The following is a 19323-nucleotide window of genomic DNA, read 5'->3' as shown; positions in this document are numbered from 1 at the left end:
GCGAGAAGTCGGATCGTGACCTGTAAGTTTTTTCTTCCAAAGCAGTATTATTTCAGACAATGTCGATATTGCAGAAAGTGATTGATGGTTTGTTTATTTTTTCAATCAGAGAAATGAATGCTAATGTGATTGGTGTTCAAACGCTGGTTAGAGAAGAAGAAATCGAGGTTTTAGAATCCAGGTGAGCTTGCCTTGCACCTCATGCTGTGTTGTACTGTATTTGATTTGGGTTGATATGTTTCTTTTCTGTTTACTTTCCACCTGTTTATGTAGTTGGTCATGTGTTTATTGTTATGCTTGCAGCATGCATTCCCTGGATATCAGTAAACATGAAGACCAAGATTCACCAGATGAAGAGGCGGTGAATGATTTGAGGAATACATAGTAAGTAATGTATATTGTGTATCATATAGATCCACTGATTTATACAATATTTCAAAGGTGTTTATACATGTTTAATTCACAGCATTGTCATGGATGATTTTTGGGGTCACCCAAGTAATATGGACTTGGAAGATGGGGACAGCTCCGATGAGGATTTTGTCCCATCTCTTCATTTGAGGTAAAATCATTTGTTTAATTTGTTGTAGTAAACAAGGTGGTGGCCTGCTCGTACAACTGATTAAATTATTTAATGTTTAATAAGATTTTGATGTGCTGTTCAATGCATACATATTTTACCTTTTTTACACAGAACTGTTGGTGCCAAAACGGACAAGCTTCCGGAAATCAGTGTGGACGAAGCTGTGTTTGATTTTGTAGTAGCAGATATCGCTGTAGAGGAATCTGAATCAGAATCTGTTCAAGACCAACAGAGGATAACTACGGAGGAAGACCTAGTTGGTAAATGTGCCAACATTACTTATAATGATAATCTCCTTCAACTCGCTCGGCACCTGAAACTACCCATCGAGAAGTGCCAACACATGGACAGGCTGTCTGGTGTTCCATGCCCTGGTGTTCCACCATTTCAGGTCACTCTGAAACCTCGGGGGACTGGAGCAGTTTTGGAATGGGTAAGATGTTGCTGGCAAATGTGAATGTACATGTAATTTAGATCCCACTCTTCACATTTTATTCAGACTCATAGCAACAATTTCTTATATGTCAAGATATTTTACTTTCATTGAAATGTTTTCTGGAGATTGTAGTGTATGATCATTAAAAAACAAATAAAAATAATAATAAATAAATAATATATGTGTGTATGTAGATATACATGTATATGATCCAAACTTCACACATAAATCAAAAAGCATTAGAGACGATAACTTCCAGGGACTAGTGATTGTAGCCATTAAATATGGATAGTCTTGCATTGACACGGCATATGTGGTTGCACATAACTGTTGGATGCATGTTTTTTCCGGTTAATTAGTCATGATACATTTTTTTCCCTTTACATTAGTTATGCCCCTTCGGACACAGCCAGTGGAAGTGGAACTCGCAGCCAACGTTAAAGTTTGGCATGCAGGGTGGTGACTTCATGCTGTCCACAAATATATTACTGTCTGGCAACAACTACAGAAAAATAGCTCTGCTTTTAAAGTTCATGGCTATGGGGATGGTTACAGAGTCAACCTACTATCGGATCCAAGATGCATACTGCATTGAGCCTGTTCAAGAATTCTGGGACAACATCAAGGCCAAAGTCATGGAGCGTATGCGTCAAAAGGACCATATTGTTGTTTTAGGTGAGGCATACTTTTGTGTCTTTGCCAACTTCAATCCATTACCTAGAAAATAATTTTTAGCCAGGACTTATATTCAACGTGTGATTTATAATGCCTTTTATTCTATTGTCTTTTGGCTGTAGGAGATGGCCGGATGGACTCTCCTGGTAAGTTTTGAGTGCATATGTTTAATTTCAGTGATTAAGGACATAGTTCATTTGCTGACAGCTGTGCTTATGCTTCAGGACACTGTGCTCAGTATTGCACGTATACTACAATTGAGCAAGACTCCAGAGACATTATACACATTGTTTCTGTCGACAAAAGGGAGACTAGTCGCAACTCGGTGATCATGGAGAAGGAGTGCTTCATTCGCACCATGGATGCTCTGCTCCCAAATGTAAAAATAAAAGAAGTGGTTACTGATGCTCACCCACAAATCACCGCATTACTCAGTAAGCAGAACTTATGTGCTATATTATTTGAAGTCTTGACTTCAATATTGTAATTGTCAATTATTATTTTTTTATTTGCAGATCCTGAACGTGGACGATACAAAGCATGGGGATTACAGCATTCTCTTGACATTTGGCATGCTGCTAAAAGTCTAAGCAAAAGGCTTCGAAAGGTATGTTTCCATCCATACTATCATACTGGCAGGGTACTCAACAATGCCATATTAATCAACGTTTTACCTGTAACATCATGGCAAAAGAGAAGAGTTTGTTCAAAGATTTATATTGACACTGCTATTGCTGTGCATGGAACTCAGGCTGGAGCAATGAAAGGGCAAAAACTAATTCACACCTGGTCCCGTGACATCGTCAACCACTTTTGGTACTGCAGCAAACAGGCCTCCACAGAGGAGGAATTCAAGGTATGTTTAAGATTATATTTTTTTTAATGTAAACAAATTAAACGTTATGTGTCAATTTTTTTTATTGTTTTATGTATTGTAAAGGATGTTTTTTTTTTTTTTCTTATATTCATGCAGTTGATGTGGGTTGGTGTGATGCATCATGTCTGCAACGAACATTTTTGGGCAACCGGTTGCTGTCAGCATGAGCTACTGGAGGAAGGCACCCAAGACAAGTCTTGGATGGAGCAAGGTGACCAAATTAGAAATAGAACTGAAAAAATGAATACCCTACCTGACTGCACTTATTACACTCATATTATGATGCATTTACAGGTTCAGCAGCTCACCGGGCCCTGGCTGCAATTGTTTTTGATAAGAGATGGCTGAACCAGGTGAAGAAGTTCCTAAACTTCAGGTAATCATCTGCTCTCATTTTTTTCATTTGCAATGTTTTTAATTGTGCACTCAAGCTATAGTCATTTATTTACTTATCTAATTCGATATGGGACATACTGAGGTGAGGTCCCTATTTCATTTGGACGTAAGGAAAGGGTTGCAGTAGATTTGTAGATGTGTGGTGAGTACATAAGATAATTTAACTCAATTAATTAATCAATTATTCTGCCACAAATTCGATTTACAGGACAACATCAGATTTGGAGAGTTTCCAAAATCACATTCTGCTCTACGCATCTAAGCGCATGTCGTACACCCCATTTATATACAAGACCAGGACTCTGCTGGCTGCAATTGATTATAATCTGCACAATCAACGCATGCCAGCTCAAAACAAGGATGGCCACAAAATGTAAGTACTAACTATAAGAATAAAGTTTTTATATATATATATATATATATATATATATAAAAAAAAATTATATATATATATATATTTTTTTTTTTTTTTTTTTTTTTTTAATTGAGCATATTAAAAAAAAAAACATTGTTTTACAGGTACAAAAGAACGTACAATAAAAAATCAAAAAACTGGTCTGTGTATACAGTGAAGGAGAAAAAGGATTACAAGTACATCCCTGACCTCCAGAAGGCCATTCTTGGGAGGAGACTGAAGAGTGGGACAGGCCTTCCCCGCAAGACCACTCTAAGAGAAGATGATCCAAGGCGACTTGGTTTGGTGTCCTCTGCACAGCCACCACCACCCACGTCAGAGCTCGTCCAAAAACATGTGTCACGAGGTGACACAGCGCCCACAAACACACAAGAGGACTGACACTATTCCCTCTTACAAATTGCAACAATGTAAATTGTTTAAATTATGGAAACTTTTTTATTTATTATATATTTTATTATACAAATAAACACGTTCAATAAATACTGTCTCTTTTCAAATGTACAATAAAATATTCTTATTTTTAAATAACTATTTACAATAAAAGAGGTTAAATTCTTTCAATTTAAACATGACGTGTCACCCTAAATCCTGTGTAGTGACCCCTTGGGTCCGGAAAGGTGTCTCTAATTTTCCAAACACAACAGCTTGGGATGACGACCCTATTCCCTATTCCAAGGCGGCCATGCTGCCACAGTACAAACTGGCGGTAGGCTGAATGTCTGTACTGTCGCTGCTCCTCCCCTGGCTCCTGGTGATCATTTAGGGCAAAAATGTCATTCCAAACTCCACGGGCCAGTCGCAACACCCCCTCGTCTAATACATAGTATGCCATGTATGCCATGTTGCTGATACAGTGCTCGTGGGTTTGGCGACAGCAGACCTTTTCGACATCTGTTGCCATATCACGACAATGGCCACAAACGCACCAGTGAAGTCCTTCTGGGTCAGGGTCCGGTGGTTGTGATACCTCCATTAAAGACAAGATGTCAAACATCAACCCAGGTAGTCTTGTAACTACTTTTTCAAGAAGTACATCCTTCTGGCCAGGCTCCAGAAACTTAATTTTCTTCTACAACACATTATTTATGTTATTAGATACATATATCTTCAGCAAAAAACTAACAGTAAGATTAATGTTGTCTGATCACAAACAAACCTTTGTCTCGTGTGTCCGTTTCTCCTGCAGTTCCCTCAGCCTGCTCTGGACATCAGGTTCTAGGTCCTTAGGTCTTGTGACCCTCCTAGGTGCCCTCGTCCTTGGAGGTTTAGTGTTCCTTCTGGTTCCTATAGCCTGAGGGGTGAATTCGGACGAGGCCGAATTCGAAGTTGAATCCTATAATATTTATTATATAATATATTAGTATATATATATATATATATATATATATATATATATTTATTATATAATATATTATATATATTTGAAACAGTTTAGTATACCGTAGAAAGCTAATTTAAAACACTAACATTTGATTTTGTATTCAAGGAAAATTGTGCGCAAATTGTTTATACTTGCGGTAGGTCGACTAACTCTATTTAGATCTATAATTGTTTAATAATAACAGGTAAAACATTCATTATAAACTATAATTTTTTTCTACTTTATAAAATAATGCAACTTGAGCATTTTCTGCATGATGATAAGCTAAACTTTGCAATAACAGTTCCATTGGGGGTAGGTTAGACTATAATTAATATAATTACTAGCTGTAATATTTTCTTGCTTTATCCACACAACCCCTGTTACGGTTTATGTTTGATAACAGAATACAAAATGTACATGTCAATGTTCTATGATGTGTGTATGAAGTATTACCCACCTCAGTAGACATGACTCCACACGATACAGTTGGCTCACTCCAATCATAATAAACGCACATGAGCAGCGGTAGAGAGGGGGAGGAGGCCGCCGCAAGTGAGTTTTTCACGACAGTGTTGTGAAATATACGCCCCACAGCTGTAGGGGGAGCTCGTGGGGAAAACATGCGACAACAAAAGGGAAAATCAGCGAAGAAGTGACGAAGTTGCCGAGTTCTCCTTTAACTATACGCCAATGCCCAAATGCAAAAATATTGATAGTAAGGGGTAGTAAAATTCAATCAAAGTCATGTGTCAGTCATTTTTTACGTGTTTTTCCATATAAATGTCTATAACTCTGAAGTGAATTGAGATATTTTCACCAAAATTGACACACATATGTATGAGCTCACTCTGAGGACACATAAAAAAAATTGTGGGACTGAGCCTCTTGGTGGCACTATAATAGAAGAAAACATGAAATTCCCATTGACTTCAATACAGTTTTGTGAAATAAAATGCTATACTAAACAAATGCATTGATGTAATATTACGAAACTCAGAATGTGCCATCAACACCATCCCCTGAAGGTACTCAAAATATTTCGAAACAGCGCCACCTAGTGGTCAAAAGTTATAACAAAATTTCCAAAAAGGCTAATAACTTTTGAATAAATCTGGCTATTGAAATGCCACTGGTCTTAATAGATTCCTTGGGTCAAGCCGAGAACATGGATACCAAGTTTTCCTTATTTGGCCGAACTTCCTGTCCGCCATCTTGATTTTCAGTCAAAACCTACTTTTTCGAACTCCTCCTAGACCGTTTGTCCGATTTTCACCAAAATCGAATCGTATCATCTCCAGACCGTGCTGACTAAAAGTTATGGATTTCGTGTCGATAGACGGAACCGTTTTCGTATAGCGCAGCAGCAAAGTTGAGGCACCTATTGTATCTGTTCCCGTTCTTATTAGGGGCCAAGCACCGAAGGTGCGGAGGCACCTATTGTATCTGTTCCCGTTCTTATTATTAGGGGCCAAGCACCGAAGGTGCGGAGGCACCTATTGTATCTGTTCCGTTTCTTATTATTATTAGGGGCCAAGCACCGAAGGTGCGGAGGCACCTATTGTATCTGTTCCCGTTCTTATTAGGGGCCAAGCACCGAAGGTGCGGAGGCACCTATTGTATCTGTTCCCGTTCCTATTATTAGGGGCCAAGCACCGAAGGTGCGGAGGCACCTATTGTATCTGTTCCCGTTCCTATTATTAGGGGCCAAGCACCGAAGGTGCGGATGCACCTATTGTATCTGTTCCCGTTCTTATTATTATTATTAGGGGCCAAGCACCGAAGGTGCGGAGGTACCTATTGTATCTGTTCCCGTTCTTATTATTATTAGGGGCCAAGCACCGAAGGTGCGGAGGCACCTATTGTTTTTGTTCCGGTTCTTATTTAGGGGCCAAGCACCGAAGGTGCGGAGGCACCTATTGTTTTTGTTCCGGTTCTTATTATTAGGGGCCAAGCACCGAAGGTGCGGAGGCACCTATTGTATTTGTTCCGGTTCTTATTATTATTAGGGGCCAAGCACCAAAGGTGCGGAGGCACCTATTGTATTTGTTCCGGTTCTTATTAGGGGCCAAGCACCGAAGGTGCGGAGGCACCTATTGTATCTGTTCCCGTTCTTATTATTAGGGGCCAAGCACCGAAGGTGCGGAGGCACCTATTGTATCTGTTCCGTTTCTTATTATTAGGGCCCGAGCACCGATGGTGTGAGGACCCTCTTGGAATTGCTCTGTTTATTATTATTATTAGGGGCCAAGCACCGAAGGTGCGGAGGCACCTATTGTATCTGTTCCCGTTCTTATTATTAGGGGCCAAGCACCGAAGGTGCGGAGGCACCTATTGTTTTTGTTCCGGTTCTTATTAGGGGCCAAGCACCGAAGGTGCGGAGGCACCTATTGTTTTCGTTCCCGTTCTTATTAGGGGCCAAGCACCGAAGGTGCGGAGGCACCTATTGTTTTCGTTCCCGTTCTTATTAGGGGCCAAGCACCGAAGGTGCGGAGGCACCTATTGTATCTGTTCCCGTTCCTATTATTATTATTATTCTTCCGTTTCTTCCGACTGGGAGTCTATGGCAGCCCATAGAACCGATTGCGGGAAAGTTGTTTTGGTTTGACATTCTGATAGAGGACAGTCCCAACATTAAATACACCAATTTTGGTGTTTCTAAGTCATTCCCTCTAGCGCCACCACCTGTCCAAAGTTTCACTATTATTTTTTTAATAACTTTTGAACCGTAAGGCCAATCAGCAAAATTCTTTTTTCCTCTGATTCCTGAGCTCAAGCCGATTCGATTGCATCATATGACGTCATTTTCCGTCATTAAAATATGGCCGCCATTTTGAATTTATCTAAAACGCTACTTTTTCGAACTCGTCCTAGACGGTTTGTCTGATTTGCACGAAAATTGAACCAGATCATCTTCAGGCAGTGCTGACCAAAAGTTATGGAATTCAAATTGATTCGTCAAACCGTTTTCGATAAACGTTCGAACAAATTTTACGTAGCGCCTGCAAAAACATTCGTAAGGCTGTATCTCCGCAACGGTTTATAGTATTCAGACCAAACTTGGTACATGTCATCACAAGCATGACCTGAGGCTACATGCTGCGTTTCGGCGCAGCGCCACCTACTGGTCCGGAGATATGAAAAATGGATATTTTTGCTTATAACTTCTGAACAGTTTGTCCAAAAATCATAACATTAGTCTCGTTAGATTCAGGGCAACATGCCGAGTCGACTGATATCCAATTTTACCATATCGGCCATTTTGACTGTCGGCCATTTTGAATTTTGTGCTAAAATGCTGTATTTTAAGAAAGCATGAACGGATTGTTACGAAACTTGGTATGGGTCATCAGCACGATGTCCTGAACGAGCGTGAGAAGTTTCGAAACAGCGCCACCTAGTGGTGAATTTTTTTTTTCAAATGCTTATAACTTTGGGTGCGGTCGACTTATTTTCATGAAACTCATCTAATTAGACTCCTGAAACCTTGCCGAGTCCTACGATACCAAACATGCTAGGTTTCGCCTTACAGTTTGTGTAGCGTTGTGATTTAGCGCTTAAAAAAAATTTGGCTATATCTTCGAAACCGTTTGTCCGATCGAGACGAAACCACCGTCAGAAGTTTGGAAACATAGGTCGATAGCTATACACCAATGCCCAAATGCGAAAATATTGATGTTTAGGGGTAGTAAATTCCAATCAAAGTCATGTGTCAGTCATTTTTTATGTGTTTTTTCATATAAATGTCTATAACTCCGAAGCGAATTGAGATATTTTCACCAAAATCGACACACATATGTATGGGCTCACTCTGAGGACATATAAAAAAAATGGTTGGACTGAGCCTCTTGGTGGCGCTATAATAGAACAAAACATGAAATTCCCATTGACTTCAATACAGTTTTGTGAAATAAAATGCTATTTTCATTCAAAACCTACTTTTTCGAACTCCTCCCACACCGTTTGTCCGATTTTCACCAAAATCGAATCATATCATCTCCAGACTGTGCCGACTAAAATTTATGGATTTCGTGTCGATTGACGAAACCGTTTTCGTATAGCGCAGCAGCAAATTTGAGGCATGATGATAAAAGCACTATTCAGGCTTTATCTCTGCAATGCCTTGACATATTGACACCAAACTTTGTATGTGTCATTGTCTCCTCACTCTGACCACATCACATCAGTTTTGTAACTGTGCCACCTATTTGTCGAAAGTGATAATCAATTAAATCATATTTTTAATTACTGTTTCTAAGATTTTTCAGCCATTTCGTCTAAAATCCTCTTTAAATGTCTTTAATTGCTCATTGTTGCAGTTGGTCTGACACTTTCAGACATGTTGGCATGTCTTGTCGTCTTATTCTGCTTGGCCCCGGTAATTGCTGCTTGCAGCTATATTTAGGGGCCAAGCACCGAAGGTGCGTAGGCACCTATTGTATCTGTTCCCGTTCCTATTATTATTATTAGGGGCCAAGCACCGAAGGTGCGTAGGCACCTATTGTATCTGTTCCCGTTCCTATTATTATTATTAGGGGCCAAGCACCGAAGGTGCGGAGGCACCTATTGTATCTGTTCCCGTTCTTATTATTATTATTCTTCCTTCTTCCAACTGGGAGTCTATGGCAGCCCATAGAACCGAATGCGGGAAAGTTGTTTTGGTTTGACATTCTGATAGAGGACAGTCCCAACATTAAATACACCAATTTTGGTGTGTCTAAGTCATTCCCTCTAGCGCCACCACCTGTCCAAAGTTTCACTTTTATTTTGCTAATAACTTTTGAACCGTAAGGCCAATCAACAAAATTCTTTTTCTCTCTGATTCCTGAGCTCATGCCAATTCGATTGCACCCTATGACGTCATTTCCGTCATAACAATATGGCCGCCATTTTGAATTTATCTAAAAAGCTACTTTTTCGAACTCGTCCTAGACGGTTTGTCCGATTTGCACGAAAATTAAACCAGATCATCTACAGACCATGCTGACAAAAAGTTATGGAATTCAAGTTGATTCGCTTAACAGTTTTCGATAAACCCACGAATAAATTTTACGTAGCGCTTGCGAAAACAGATGTAAAGCCGTATCTCCGCAACGCTTTATCAGATTCAGACCAACGTTGGTACATGTCATCACAAGCATGACCTGAGGCTACATGCTGTGTTTCGGCGCAGCGCCACCTACTGGTCCGGAGATATGAAAAATGGCTATTTTTGCTTATAACTTCTGAACAGTTTGTCCAAAAATCATAAAATTGGTCTCGTTAGATTCAGGGTAACATGCCGAGTCCACTGATATCCAATATTACCATATCGGCCATTTTGGCTGTCGGCCATTTTGAATTTTGTGCTAAAATGCTGTATTTTAAGAACACATGAACGGATTGTTACGGAACTTGGTATGGGTCATCAGCCCGATGTCCTGAAGGAGCGTGAGAAGTTTCGAAACAGCGCCACCTAGTGGTGAATTTTTTTTTTCAAATGCTTATAACTTTGGGTGTGGTCAACTTATTTTCACGAAACTCATCTTTTTAGACTCCTGAATCATTGCCGAGTCCTATGATACCAAACATGCTAGGTTTCGCCTTACGGTTTGTGTAGCGTTGTGATTTAGCGCTTAAAAAACATTTGGCTATATCTTCGAAACCGCTAGTCCGATCGAGACGAAACCACCGTCAGAAGTTTGGAAACATAGGTCGATAGCTATACACCAATGCCCAAATGCGAAAATATTGATGTTTAGGGGTAGTAAATTCCAAACAAAGTCATGTGTCAGTCATTTTTTACGTGTTTTTTCATATAAATGCCTATAACTCTGAAGCGAATTGAGATATTTTCACCAAAACTGACACACATATGTATGGGCTCACTCTGAGGACACGTAAAAAAAATTGTGGGACTGAGCCTCTTGGTGGCGCTATAATAGAACAAAACATGAAATTCCCATTGACTTCAATACAGTTTTGTGAAATAAAATGCTATTTTCATTCAAAACCTACTTTTTCGAACTCGTCCCACACCGTTTGTCCAATTTTCACCAAAATCGAATCGTATCATCTCCAGACTGTGCCAACTAAAAGTTATGGATTTCGTGTCGATTGACGAAACCGTTTTCGTATAGCGCAGCAGCAAATTTGAGGCATGATGATAAAAGCACTATTCAGGCTTTATCTCTGCAATGCCTTGACATATTGACACCAAACTTTGTATGTGTCATTGTCTCCTCACTCTGACCACATCACATCAGTTTTGTAACTGTGCCACCTATTTGTCGAAAGTGATAATCAATTAAATCATATTTTTAATTACTGTTTCTATGATTTTTCAGCCATTTCGTCTAAAATCCTTTTTAAATGTCTTTAATTGCTCATTGTTGCAGTTGGTCTGACACTTTCAGACATGTTGGCATGTCTTGTCGTCTTATTCTGCTTGGCCCCGGTAATTGCTGCTTGCAGCTATATTTAGGGGCCAAGCACCGAAGGTGCGTAGGCACCTATTGTATCTGTTCCCGTTCTTCTTCTTATTATTCTTCATTTTTCCGACTGGGAGTCTATGGCAGCCCATAGAACCGCTTGCGGGAAAGTTATGAAATTTGGCACACTGATAGAGGAGGGTCTGACCTATCAGCATAGCAAATTTGGAGTCTCCAAGTCATTACCTCTAGCGCCACCAACTGTCCAAAGTTGCACTCATGTTTATGCTAATAACTTTTGAACCACATGGGCTAGAAACAAAATTATTTTTTTCTCTGATTCCTTAGCTCAAGCCGATTCGATTGCACCCTATGACGTCATTTTCCGTCATGAAAATTTTTCCGCCATTTTGAATTTTCCGAAAAACCTACTTTTTCGAACTCCTCCTAGGCCGTTACTCCGATTTTGACGAAATTTGAACCAGATCATCTCCAGACCATGCCGACAAAAAGTTATGGAATTCAAGTTGATTCTCTTAACCGTTTTCGATAAACCCACGAAGAAATTTTACGTAGCGCTTGCGAAAACAGACATAAGGCTGTATCTCCGCAACGCTTTATCAGATTCAGACCAATCTTGGTACATGTCATCACAAGCATGACCTGAGGCTACATGCTGCATTTCGGCGCAGTGCCACCTACTGGTCCGGAGATATGACAAATGGATGTTTTTGCTTATAACTTGTGAATGGTTTGTCCAAAAATCATAAAATCAGTCTCGTTAGATTCAGGGCAACATGCCGAGTCGACTGATATCCAATTTTCCCAGATCAGCCATTTTGGCTGTCGGCCATTTTGAATTATGTGCTAAAATGCTGTATTTTATGAACGCGTGAACGTATCGTTACAAAACTCGGAATGGATCATCAGCACGATGCCCTGAAGGAGCCTGAGAAGTTTCGAAACAGTGCCACCTAGTGGTGAATTTTTTTCCCCAAATGCTTCCAAATGCTTATAACTTTGGGTGTGGTCGACTTATTTTCACGAGACTCATCTCATTAGACTCCTGAATCGTTGCCAAGTCCCACGATACCAAACATGCTAGGTTTCGCCTTACGGTTTGTGTAGCGTTGTGATTTAGCGCTTAAAAAACATTTGGCTATATCTTCGAAACCGCTAGTCCGATCGAGACGAAACCACCGTCAGAAGTTTGGAAACATAGGTCGATAGCTATACGCCAATGCCCAAATGCGAAAATATTGCTGTTTAGGGGTAGTAAATTCCAATCAAAGTCATGTGTCAGTCATTTTTTACGTGTTTTTTCATATAAATGTCTATAACTCTGAAGAGAATTGAGATATTTTCACCAAAATCGACACACATATGTATGGGCTCACTCTGAGGACACATAAAAAAAATGGTGTGACTGAGCCTCTTGGTGGCGCTATAACACAACAAAACATGAAATTCCCATTGACTTCAATACAGTTTTGTGAAATAAAATGCTATACTAAACAAATGCATTGGTTTAATATTACGAAACTCAGAATGTGCCATGAACACCATCCCCTGAAGGTACCCAAAATATTTCGAGACAGTGCCACCTAGTGGTCAAAAGTTATAACAAAATTTCCAAAAAGGCTAATAACTTTTGAATACATCTGGCTATTGAAATGCCACTGGTCTTAATAGATTCCCTGGCTCACGCCGAGAACATAGATACCAAGTTTTCCTTATTTGGCCAAACTTCCTGTCCGCCATCTTGATTTTCAGTCAAAACCTACTTTTTCGAACTCCTCCTAGACCGTTTGTCCGATTTTCACCAAAATCGAATCGTATCATCTCCAGACTGTGCCGACTAAAAGTTATGGATTTCGTGTCGATAGACGGAACCGTTTTCGTATAGCGCAGCAGCAAAGTTGAGGCATGATGCCAAAAGCACTATTCAGGCTTTATCTCTGAAATCCCTTGAAATATTGACACCAAACTTTGTATATGTCATTGTCACTTCACTCTGACCACATCACATCAGTTTTGTAACTGCTCCACCTATTGGTCGAAAGTGATAATCCATTAAATCATATTCTGAATTACTTTTTATATGATTTTTCAGCCATTTCGCCTAAAATCCTCTCTAAATGTCTTTAATTGCTCATTGTTGCAGTTGGTCTGACACCTTCAGCCATTTTGGCATATCCTGTCATCTGCTTGCGCTTGGCCCCGATAATTGCTGCTTGCAGCTATATTTATTATTATTATTCTTCCTTCTTCCGACTGGGAGTCTATGGCAGCCCATAGAACCGATCACGGGAAAGTTGTAATGGTTTGACATTCTGATAGAGGACAGTCCCAACATTAAATACACTGATTTTGGTGTGTCTAAGTCATTCCCTCTAGCGCCACCACCTGTCCAAAGTTTCACTTTTATTTTGCTAATAACTTTTGAACCGTAAGGCCAATCAACAAAATTCTTTTTTCCTCTGATTCCTGAGCTCATGCCGATTCGATTGCATCCTATGACGTCATTTTCCGTCATATAAATATGGCCGCCATTTTGAATTTTCTGAAAAAGCTACTTTTTCGAACTCGTCCTAGACGGTTTGTCCGATTTGCACGAAAATTGAACCAGATCATCTTCAGGCAGTGCTGACCAAAAGTTATGGAATTCAAATTGATTCGTCAAACCGTTTTCGATAAACGCACGAATACATTTTACGTAGCGCTAGCAAAAACAGTCGTAAGGCTGTATCTCCGCAACGGTTTATCGTATTCAGACCAAACTTGGTACATGTACTCACAAGCATGACCTGAGGCTACATGCTGCGTTTCGGCGCAGCGCCACCTACTGGTCCGGAGATATGAAAAATGGCTATTTTTGCTTATAACTTCTGAACAGTTTGTCCAAAAATCATAAAATTGGTCTTGATAGATTCAGGGCGACATGCCGAGTCGACTGATATCCAATTTTGCCATATCGGCCATTTTGACTGTCGGCCATTTTGAATTTTGTGCTAAAATGCTGTATTTTAAGAACGCACAAACGGATTGTTACGAAACTTGGTATGGGTCATCAACACGATGTCCTGAAGGAGTGTGAGAAGTTTCGAAACAGCGCCACCTAGTGGTGATTTTTTTTTTTCAAATGCTTATAACTTTGGGTGTGATAGACTTATTTTCACGAATCTCATCTCATTAGACTCCTGAATCATTGCCGAGTCCAACGATACCAAACATGCTAGGTTTTGCCTTACGGTTTGTGTAGCGTTGTGATTTAGCGCTTAAAAAACAGTAGGCTATATCTTCGAAACCGTTTGTCCGATCGAGACGAAACCACCGTCAGAAGTTTGAAATCATAGCTTGTTAACTATTCGCCAATGCCCAAATGCGAAAATATTGATGTTTAGGGGTAGTAATATTCAATCAAAGTCGTGTGTCAGTCATTTTTTACGTGTTTTTTCATATAAATGTCTATAACTCCGAAGCAAATTGAGATTTTTGCACCAAAATCGACACATATATGTATGGGCTCACTCTGAGGACACATAAAAAAAATGGTGGGACTGAGCCTCTTGGTGGCGCTATAATAGAACAAAACATGAAATTCCCATTGACTTCAATGCAGTTTTGTGAAATAAAATGCTATACTTAACAAATGCATTGGTGTAATATTACGAAACTCAGAATGTGCCATCAGCACCATCCCCTGAAGGTACCCAAAATATTTAGAGACAGCGCCACCTAGTGGTCAAAAGTTATAACAATATTTCCAAAACTGCTAATAACTTTTGAATACATCAGCCTATGTAAATGCCACTGGTCTTAATAGATTCCTTGGGTCAAGCCGAGAACATAGATACCAAATTTTCCTTATTTGGTCAAACTTCTTGTCCGCCATCTTGATTTTCATTCAAAACCTACTTTTTCAAACTCCTCCTAGACCGTTTGTCCGATTTTCACCAAAATCGAATCGTATCATCTCCAGACCGTGCAGACTAAAAGTTATGGATTTCGTGTCGATAGACAAAACCGTTTTCGTATAGCGCAGCAGCAAAGTTGAGGCATGATGCTAATAGCACTAATTAAGGCTTTATCTCTGCAATGCCTTGACATATTGACACCAAACTTTGTATGTGTCATTGTAACTTCACTCTGACCACATCACATCAGTTTTGTAACTGCACCACCTATTGGTCGAAAGTGATAATCCATCAAATCATATTTTTAATTATTGTTTGTATGATTTTTCAGGCATTTTGCCTAAAATCCTCTTTGAATGTCTTTAATTGCTCATTGTTGCAGTTGGTCTGAAACTTTTAGACATGTTGGCATGTCTTGTCGTCTTATTCTGCTTGGCCCCGGTAATGGCTGCTTGCAGCTATATTTATTAGGGGCCAAGCCCCGAAGGGGCAAGGCACCTATTGTATCTGTTAGTTTTCTTATTATTATTATTATTATTATTATTATTCTTCTTCCCGAATGGGAGTCAATGGCAGCCCTATCAACGGAACATAGGAAAATGATGAAATTTGGTACACTTCTAGTGATTGTAATGAATAGTATTTGGACCAATTTTTTTGTCTCTAGGACCAACTCCATAGCGCCACCACCAGTTCAAAAATTCAACATTGAAATTGTTATAACTTTTGAACCCTTTGATCTAGAGAAATAAAACTTAGTACACCTGATTCCTCTCATCATGGTGATCACAATCAATAGCTTACATTAAGACTCCGCCCATTACAGTAGTAGCCATTTTGAAAAGTACAGTATTCAGTTTTTTCTCTACTCCTCCTTCAAAATTTCTCCAATTTTGTCCAAAATTTGCTCAAATGATCTTTGGACTGAGCCGCACAGAAATGACTGAACCATTTTTTTTTTATTCATCTTTGTTCAAAAGCTATGATGTCACAAACTTGACGAGGTCCACCCTAAATTGGCTAAGAGGCTGTATCTCGGCCAAAATTTGATCAATCGAAACAAAAATTGGTACACTTCATCAGAAGCTTGATCTGAGGTTCCATGCCAAAGTTGGGAACAGCGCCACCTACGGGTCATGAGATATGGAAAATGGCTATTTTGGCCAATAACTTTTGAACAGTTTGTCATAAAATCATAAATGTGGTATCTATGGATTCCTTGCATCAAGCCAAATCCGGGGATCCCGATTTTGCCAGGATGGGATGTACCACGTGTCCGCCATTTTGAATTTTGTCATAATTTGCAATAACTTTTAAACTATTTGACATATCTTCACAAAATTTAGTATGGATGATCGACACAATGCCCTGAAGGTACATGAGAAGACTAAACACAGCGCCACCTAGTGTTCCAGAGATATAAGGTATTTTGCAAAAACGCTTATAACTTTTGAAAACATTGTTCAAATTTTGATTTATTTACGTCATTATGTTCCTTGGCTTATGCCGATTCCGTTGATATCTCATTTGTCATTTTCCAACAATGTGACTATCCGCCATATTGGAACAAATGAAAAACAGTTTTTTCGCTACTCCTCCTTCAAATCTTGCTCAATTTTGTCCAAAATTTGATCAGATGATCTTTGGACTGAGCCGCACAGAAATGACTGAACAGATTTCTGATATTCGCTACCGTTCCAGAGATATTCAACTTCAAAGTTGACCTAGCCTGTGTTTTTTGCCTTATGCTAGTTAACTTAGCATAATAATTGGTTAGCATGCTAACCAGATGCCATTCTTTCTAATGTGGCTCTTCAGCTATCAGGATAACCATAAGCTACATTAGCATTAAGCTAGCTTAGCATGCTAATCTCGTTAACATGATTTTGTGTGCTTATTCTTACACTGAAGCCTCTGCTCTGAAGATTTGTAAAACAAGTCCTCTGGGTGGCGCAATCTGTTCAACCATGCGTCATGAATCCCGAACCGTTCCGGTCGTGGGTTCGAGACCAGTGTGGGGCGACTTTGGAATTTGTGTATAAAATTGTCATTTCAACTCCTTTATCATCTGGGTAAAAGCTGTACTAATGTTTCTAACACTGGGATTAGAAATGTGTTTTTTCTACATTCTGTGTTTGTTCTCATCAGAACTTTTTTTCATTTTGATTTCATCCTATCTGTACCTCTGAACCCATCTGTTCTTCATGTACATTCTATTTCTGCTGTTTTTGCTCTTCTGGCTCCGCATTGCGCTACAGCCCTACTGTGCTACAGCGGCTTGGCCCCTGTATTGCTGCTTGCAGCTATATTAGCAATTGTTATTGTCAAAATAACAATTCTTCTTCTTCCGCAAATGGGAGTCTATGGCAGCCCTATGAACCGTAAGTAGGAAAATGATGAAATTTGGCACACTTGTAGTGATGGCCATGAATAGTAAATGTAGCAATTTTTGAGTCTCTAGGACCAACTCTATAGCGCCACCAGCAGTTCAAAAATACAACATTGAAATGGTTATAACTTTTGAACCCTTTGATCTAGAAAAATGAAACTTAGTACACCTGATTGCTCTCATCATGCTGATCACAAACAATATCATACATTAAGACTCCACCCATTACAGTAGTAGCCATTTTGAAAAGTACAGTATTCAGTTTTTTCGCTACTCCTCCTTCAAAATTGCTCCAATTTTGTCCAAACATGTGCTCAAATGATCTTTGGACTGAGCCACACAGAAATGACTGAACAGATTTTTTTGCTATACTGGAAAAAAAAAAGTTATGATGTCGCAAATTTAATGAGGTCGACCCAAAATTGGTTCAGAGGCTGTATCTCGGCCAAAAATTGATCAATCGAAACAAAAATTGGTACACTTCATCGGAGCCATGACCTGAGGGTCCATGCCAAAGTTGGGAACAGCGCCACCTATGGGTCATGAGATATGGAAAATGGCTATTTTGGCCAATAACTTTTGAACAGTTTGTCATAAAATCATAAATGTGGTATCTATGGATTCCTTGCGTCATGCCAAATCCGTGGATACTGATTTTGCCAGGATGGGATTTACCACGTGTCCGCCATTTTGAATTTTGACATAATTTGCAATACCTTTTAAACTATTTGAGATTTCTTCACCAAATTTGGTATGAATCGTCATCAGCATGGCCCGAAGGTACCTGAGAAGTTTGAGAACAGCGCCACCTAGTGTTCCAGAGATATCATTGTTTTTTGAAAAAACGCTTATAACTTTTGCTAACATTGCTTGAAATTTGATTTCTTTATGTCAATATATTCCTTGGCTTATGCTGATTTCAACAATATCTCATATGTTATTTTTCAACAATGTGACTGGCCGCCATATTGGAGCGAATGTAAAATAGTTTTTTCGCTACTCCTCCTTCAAAATTGGTCTAATTTTGTCCAAACATGTACTCAAATGATCTTCGGACTGAGCCGCATAAAAGTACTGTCCCCGATTTTTTTGCTATACTGGAAAAAAAAAAGTTATGATGTCGCAAACTTAATGAGGTCGACCCATAATTGGTTCAGAGGCTGTAACTTGTGAACTGTTTGTCACAAAATCATAAAATTGTTGTCTATCGATTCTTTGCGTCATGTCGAATCCGAGGATATCTATTTTGCCAGGATTGAATGTACCACGTCATAAGCCATAAGATACATCAGCATTAAGATATCTTAGCATGCTAATCTGGTTAACTTGCTTTTGTGTGCTCATTCTTACACTGAAGCTCTCCTCTGCAGTTGGTGATTGTATGTCCTCTGAGTGGTGCAATCTGCTAAACCGTGTATCTAGAATCCTGAACCATTCTGGTCGTGGGTTCGAGTCCCATGTGGGACGACTTTAAAGTTGTCATTTAAATTCCTTCCGGCTCTGCACTGCTGTTGGTGCTTAAATGCTCGCTGTGCTTCATTTACATTTATATTTAATTTATGCAGTTTTTGTTCTTGCGGCTCTGCACTGCTGTTGGTGCTTAAATGCTTGCTGCGCTGCTGTGCTTGATGTACATTTACACGTATATTTAATTTCTGCTATTTTTGTTCTTCTGGCTCCGCACTGCTGTTGGTGCTTAAATGCTTGCTGTGCTGCTGTAATTGATGTGCTTACAGAACTTGCTGTGCTTGATGTACATTAAATTTCTGATGTTTTGCTCTTCTGGCTCCGCATTGCGCTACAGCGGCTTTTGCTTGCTGTGCCTTGCAGGGCTTGGCCCCGTATTGCTGCTTGCAGCTATA

The 19323-nt window shown here is 39.6% G+C and overlaps 1 protein-coding gene across 1 annotated transcript; it reads left to right on the top strand.

The window, feature by feature from the left end:
• The first annotated feature begins 1595 nt into the window (after window positions 1-1595).
• Window positions 1596-3842, top strand: LOC307150370 (uncharacterized protein). The gene is made up of 9 exons (XM_079857544.1): window positions 1596-1694; window positions 1817-1840; window positions 1919-2128; window positions 2210-2301; window positions 2446-2550; window positions 2668-2782; window positions 2866-2947; window positions 3176-3340; window positions 3487-3842. The coding sequence occupies exons 1-9, from the start codon at window positions 1655-1657 to the stop codon at window positions 3761-3763; spliced, it is 1110 nt and encodes a 369-aa protein (XP_079713670.1). The 5' UTR covers window positions 1596-1654; the 3' UTR covers window positions 3764-3842.
• Window positions 3843-19323: the final 15481 nt, after the last annotated feature.

This window comes from Squalius cephalus (genome assembly GCF_949319135.1).
Source record: "Squalius cephalus genome assembly, chromosome: 2".
NCBI lineage: Eukaryota > Metazoa > Chordata > Actinopteri > Cypriniformes > Leuciscidae > Squalius > Squalius cephalus.
This window is presented reverse-complemented; position numbering and strand designations above follow the sequence as displayed.